This window comes from Halyomorpha halys, unplaced genomic scaffold, assembly GCF_000696795.3.
Source record: "Halyomorpha halys isolate HHAL.00 unplaced genomic scaffold, Hhal_1.1 Scaffold123.1, whole genome shotgun sequence".
Lineage (NCBI taxonomy): Eukaryota > Metazoa > Arthropoda > Insecta > Hemiptera > Pentatomidae > Halyomorpha > Halyomorpha halys.
Window position 1 is genome coordinate 327599 of NW_027107023.1, and position 7060 is coordinate 334658.

The following is a 7060-nucleotide window of genomic DNA, read 5'->3' on the forward strand; positions in this document are numbered from 1 at the left end:
TGTTGCTTTAAATGAAAAATTAAAGTGTGTATGTAAATATAGCGATAACCGTGGCAGTGGCCTATCCATTAGAGTTTATTTTTATACATCAGTTGACAAGCTGTCCTAGGCCGTTTGCACGTCTTAAATTATTTCGGTGTTCCGCCTATACGCAGTATGTCTCATCTTTGGAACGTGTTTATGTCCTATTTTGTATGTATTAAATATTTTTTTAAAATATCTTAGATATTTTAAATCAACGAGAAACATTAAAAAAAAAAATTATACTAAATCAAAAATTGCTATATTTTATTAAAGAACTTTTTTTTTCAGAATTTCAGGAAATTTCAGTATTAAAAATATACAAACTTAGCTTATATTATGTATTCGTGTAGATTGTAGTTCAGATTTCAGATTTATGTAATTATAGCCGTTTTTCTAGTTTTTCCTGAAATATGATGAAACGGACTTTATATATTTATATTATATTTAATTAATATTATCTCAATACACTTTCATGTTTTTTTTTATGTTTTTTCTTTATGTGGAGACTAGAAACATGAAATTAAGCAGTGATACCTCGGAAGCCCCTCTCCCTCTCCCCCCCCCCAAAAAAAATAATAATACGATATACTATTTTAATAAAATCGATGCATCGTTCTAGGGACATTTAATCTCAATAATCGTTTTTGAGAATTCAACTTCGTTCAGTGTGTACCTAATTCCGAGGATCATTCAGCGGTAATTTGTGACTGGTGCCAAATTAATAGAAAATGGTCAGTGTAGTGCAAGAATTGCATGGGCGGTCCGTGTACAGATTGCTTTCTATTAAAATTATTATATAAAATTATTTTTTTGCACGCATTAAATGCTGTATACATTTACTGAATATTGACTACACAATAACTAACTCTACTGCAAACTTGCATATCCACATCATCGAACTTTGAATATGATAACGCACTGCAGTAATGAAGCAGACAATTTTAAAACTGAAGCCAATTCACGACCTAAACTATTTTACTCTTACAAAATATTAGGAGAAAAAAAAACTAAATTCATGTCACACAGATTTGGAAAACGCACTTCAAATGTACATGTTACGATATCTGTTCAATCGTTTACCTGAAGAACTGTATCCGGTAATTTCTTACTTCTTTGAATCCATAACTGATTTTTATTCACCAAATGATCAAATCTTCCTGTAGTGTTTCTTATCTCCACATAGTGACCTCAATTCGTTATATTAGGATTAAAATTAGGTGTGTTTTATTAAGTTGACTCCATACTTATTACGAATTCAATTGTTCATTATTGTTAATTTATTTATTGTAGATTAGTATGATTATTATTCACTTCATAATTATTTCAATTTTTTTTATTTTAATATTTTGTTAATTGAATTATTAATTTTATTGTTACAGATTAATTCCTATTGTACTGTTCTTATGTTGTATTTAATTTATGTTTTTCATTTCTCTATGTTATTTTTAATGCTACCGATTGATGTTGTTTTCGAATGATATTGAATGTAGTTTTTTTTGTATAAGTAAATGTTTTTTTAAAAAAATAAGTGCCGTCAATCCCTGTAAAATCTAGAGTTTTAAATTGGTACATCCATATTTAATGAATTTTATTATTTATTCCTTTATAGAGGAGTAAAAAATGCTCACGTGCTTTGGAGTGGAGGAGAGGCTCCAATACATCAGATTTGAACCTTGTAAGATTGTCCGTTATATGCGGGGTGTCCGTTTAGAGAAGTTTCGCGTTAATAATTTAAGCTGATGCGTAGTTATTTTCCAGTGAAAGCAATTAAATATGTCTAAATATTTCTTCTTATCAGATCTTTTAAGAGCAGTTATTTGTTGGGTATTCTACTTTGACAGGTGCTGTACTGAGATAAGATGGGTTCAATAGCTCTACTGATAACAAACAGTATTCAGGTCCAATATTACCTTTCAATAGTGCAAACTCCCTTGCTCTCTTAGTAATAGTGGTGCAAAAACACTACTTTCTAACTAATACTAGTGTAAATTCTCTGAGCGTTGTCAACTCCCTCCGTTGTAAGGATATATAACAAAAGGAATCTACCCACATAGGTAAGGAGAAATTTATTTCAAGTATTGAATTGATAACCTTTCGAATATTTGTCGTATAATAATAAGTTAATTTATAAAATCGGGTCTCGTTCGCTGAAGGAAGAACAAGTGATGTGTTCTTTAGCATCCTCTGTACCGGTTTATCTGTCAGGGTTGGAGTACTCTATGTTATGTAACGTTCAAGGTAGGAATACTAACATAATATTTTCTGTTGGTTAAAATGAGTTTTAATAGAGTATTGGATAGCTCTGTAGTAAGGCACCACTAACTCCAGGGACACGGGTTCCAATACGGCTGTGGCAGAACTTTATTTTATGTTGTAGCCGTGAGTCAGCCCTGTGGGTTGGGGAGTCCATCTAGCCTCATGGTTTGGACCAAATCACCTCCACGTACCTCCGTTGGTCGAGTAACAGTTCTGCCTTAAAAAAGTATTGCACTCGAGACCATTTATGGGCTGTAGCGTTACAAGTTTAATTTTCATTTAAAAATAAGTTTTAATAAAAAGATTAATCGTTAATAGACGGACCTTTAGTGACAATTGCTTAACTATCGCAACATTTACGACGTTTATCACCCTAGACCTGATAGTGCTACTGTACTGCCACAGTAGTAAATGTCATGCAGCTTACAACCAGTTTTGCAGTTGCATCAATAGTTTCTGTTCTGATTCTAAGTATAAATGGACTTTAACTTTACTGTAGTCGAATTACCGTAAAATTTACTGTCAGCTATCAGGCTATATCACGTGAGACATGACTGTCATAACAGTATATGGTCAATAACAGAACGAGCCAAATCATTTTGGTGCTGAAAATCTTAAAGTATAAACAAACTTACTATAATACAGTGAATGTAGGCGCAATCCAAATATATCCTAATCCTATATGGATTATGATGTAATAGTCTCTTTAGATTGCATTAACAATTTTATTACGTGCTGACTGTGATAGTAAATATTTATACTCCTACATAAAATTTCTGTCATATTCCAAAACAAAAAAAATTAAACAACTCGATTAGAATATTTTAAAAATACTGGAAGATTGTTGATTGACCGTGTGTATAGATGAATGGAATATGGTCCGGGAGCGGTAAAAAAAAACTCTCAAATAGTAAATGTGTATACTATTTTTATTTAAAAATAGTATACCCATTTACTATAATACTTAAAATATATATTAATTTATTTTAAAAATATTTAAATAAAAATAGTATACCCATTTACTATAATACTTAAAATATATATTAATTTATTTTAAAAATATTTAAATAAAAATAGTATACCCATTTACTATTTGAGTTTTTGGACCGCACCCGGACCATATTCCATTCATTTAAAAAATGTATATATTCTAACAAACCGAACCAGAGATATTTCGTCCGGACTTTTTTGAGTTTTCTCTAAAATAAGGCATTAATTTATATTAAATTTAATTTTAGGTATCGAGCTTTAGTGACGATGTAGTGCGTGAATGTTTAAATTTATTTATTTAATGTAATTTACAACTGTACAAAATAATAAAATAAGTATATATGATGTATGTTTCATATACACTTGAAAATCTTGGGGGAAGGAAGCACCCTTTGGTGGTACTTCAAACATTAATTTAAATTAGAAGTTCCCGTGGCCATCTTTTTATGTTTAAATTTGAATTTGAAAAATTTGTGCCCTATTACAATTTTAAGTCTTTCTTTTTTATTTTTTCTCCTTTATTTATAAAATTCTTCATTATTTTTTATTTATCTATCCTTTATTATTGCTAACAAGAGAACTGGTTAGCAAAAAAATTAGAAAAATCTATTCTATATTGTAGCACTGGATGGTCGATTTTAACGAAAAATCTCAGGTAAACACCTGTCATAAATATGTCATTTCTGTTTTGTACTTTTCCATTTTGATGGAGTTATGTTCCGTATATAGATAAATGATCCATATTTTTCGATGATTTTTGTTCTGTTTTTCAGGGATTTTAATTAACTTTAAAATGAAATTAACCACTTTATCCCCTCCTTAATTAAATTATCCTATAAGGCCTAATAAAAAAATCTAGTGAAACATTTTTAAGCAAAAAGTCGGTGATGGCGAGTTCCGTGAATTATTGTCGGGTGGCATGTAATTTAAAAATATATATAATACTTCTCTCTACTTAATTTCTAAATGAGTCTTCAGTTTACAGATCGAAAAACAAATTTCAACACTTTTAACTATATTTCTCGTTCCAAAATTGTAATGTTTCTCTTTTGCAGAAGTATGAAAATGGAAAAATAAAACAATTGAATAAAGATTACGTTGTGTGCTTTTCAACATTCATTTAATGATAAATTGTTATTGAATTAATATTGAATATCTAAGAAATGATTTTTTAGAGCTAGTTAATTATCAAATCTTTTAATTGTTTTTTTTATTATTACTAACAATATCGTATGGTTAATTATTCAAATAACAAAATCAAAGGATTTTTTTAAATGCATAATTTAAGTCTTGGCATACATGGGCGTAGGCAGGATTTCCCCATTTGAGCCCATTATATATATATATATTCCCATGCATATATATATATATATATATATGCGTGTGTGTATGCATATGTACGTATGTATGTATATATTCCATTCTGGAACGTTGGGTAAATAAAATATATGTAATTCCGCATTATTTAAAAAAATACTCCCTATCATTTTACTTCAAATTCAATTATTACTTATAAAATTGTTGATTACCTATTATCACAATAAATTTTAATGTATTGTAATGTCACATTGTAAATGAAACTTGAAAATCGAGCATAAACTTGATTATTGTACATAAATATATACGATACATACAATAAATATAAAATGATAAGAGCTGATGAATAGGTTTGTTATGAGAGTATCATTCCACTGGGATTGCTGGCAAAAATATTAACCACCTCTTCCACGAAGGTAACTTTATTTGATTTATTTTCAACAAATTCTGAGATTACTAAACTGGGAAACTGTAAGTTTCAATTGGAAGATTGGAATCTAAAAAAGGTACTTTTTTATTCATCCCGTCCCCCCATTATTTTTAGAGATGAGAATATGTTGAACAATTGTGCTCATAGAATTTTACCTTTTTCATCATTATCTTGTCCCTTCAAAGGTTTGGTTATGATCTTGTGATCGGTGAAGATGTTAACAGAGCAATGTTATCTAATTATTACAGCATGATTCCAGAAAGATATCATCTATCAACTAAGTTAACTATTTTCTTTTTTGTTGGATCTCAAAAATCTATGGGGAAGCTTCCCTCTGCCTACGCCCATGCTGTCATACTATTTCAATGCAGAGTTCTATTTTATATTAAAGAACATTGTATACCTGGTTTTATCTAAATATCGTTTGATCTTTTTTTGAAGAATTCGAAAATGCCTGAAATCTATTACGTAAGTTGGACTTCGTCAATTTGAATCAAAATGTTGGTGCCACAATCCAGGCGTATTACTGTCCCAGTTCAACAATATGACATCTCAAAAAATGGGTATTTAGTGATAGGCATGTAATCTTGGCAATAAGGGTAAGATCTGTTTACTGTATTGATCTTGCACAGAATCATAGTAAAACGAATGTCATAAAATCTAAATAAAAAAGAAATTAAAGATATTACGGTTTTGAACCTGTATGTTATTTTACCTTAGGTATGTTATTTTACATGGTAAGTATGTTTTATATTTCAACCTATTCAAATTTATTTCCTCCTATATCTAAATCATCATAATTGCTCCTATCCATACTGCTATTTAATTAGCAGTAAAAAAGGAAGAGATTTTGAATGATGAGATATTGGAGGAAATACATTTGAACAGATAAAGAGGTTGAAGTATTTCTATTCTACGGTAACTAAGAACGAAATTGATCAGGGAATAAAAGTGAGGTTAAAAGCGGAAAATTATCCTTCCTGCCGACTTCTTTATGGATGCAAAACTTAATGTTAATAAACACTGAAATGACAGGTAAACGTCCGAGGGGTAGATCGAAACGTATATGGGAGGATTGCTTCAAGACTAATTTGGGTTTGGAGAACATCATTTGGTAAATGTGTGTTACCAGCGATTCATGATATCGGCTTTGAACCTTCGGGTTCTCTAAGACTATTATTATTATACATTTTTAATTTTAGTTTCGTTCTACTTTTTGTTTTTGAGCTCGGCTACTTTCATAAAAAGTTTATTTTTCGAAACTTTGTAATTGGGCTTAAATGTTTATTTTCGTCCAATAATTTAAATAGAAATTTTCCTTTACCAAAATACTTCCCCTCACTATAAATTCCATATATAAGTAAGTGAATGTTAAATACCAACTACATAAGCCCAATTCCGTTTTTCGTTAAATCGTGTTTTTGAATTTTAATCTCTGAAGCTTAGCAGATGTTGATTAAATTTAGTGAATTTTCTGTATACTAAATCGATTTATAATAAATACAATAATTACAATTAATATATTATTGTAACAATTTATGTAACATACTAAATAAATTTTTGTGTGCTAAATATTTCCATCTAATCCTGATGACTCGGCACTCAAGCAGTCGATAAGATGCCTTACACAGCACACAGCCAACGTCTGTATGATTCATAAGACTATAGGCGGAGCTCTTCTGCTTGCGCAAAATAACGAAATATTTTCTCTACAGAACGTTCCTCTGAAACTGTAATTGATACCTGAACATGAGAGGTTCAATAGAACCTTCCCTCTAGCCAAGGTAAATTATGTTTTGAATATGAAATATGAAATGATGTAAATATGAAAAAATACAATTTTAAGTATTAAAATTACATCAACACCCTTGAAGAATGGTGCCAAAACTGGAGGATTAAAATAAATTCCAATAAATCACACCAAATCACATTTACCCTTCGACGTAAACCCATGACCTCTTACCCTACAATATCCTTTAATAATACCCCACTTATTCTTGTCGAACAGATCCGTTACTTAGGACTACATCTCGACAAACGACT

At 30.0% G+C, this 7060-nt stretch overlaps 1 protein-coding gene across 12 annotated transcripts in view; it reads left to right on the forward strand.

Annotated features, from left to right (window-relative positions):
• Nucleotides 1-7060, forward strand: part of LOC106678097 (leucine-rich repeat flightless-interacting protein 2) — a 189616-nt gene that overhangs the window by 53337 nt on the left and 129219 nt on the right. Inside the window, exon 1 of one of the 12 annotated variants that reach the window (XM_067045384.1) lies at nucleotides 142-192. The exons of 10 other annotated variants lie outside the window; for them this stretch is intronic. In XM_067045384.1, coding sequence (XP_066901485.1) covers nucleotides 157-192 — 36 coding nt within the window. In that variant the 5' untranslated portion in view covers nucleotides 142-156. Of the gene's footprint in view, nucleotides 1-141; nucleotides 193-1926; nucleotides 2079-7060 lie in introns of those variants that run through there. One more of the 12 variants, XM_067045385.1, reaches the window with a different exon arrangement.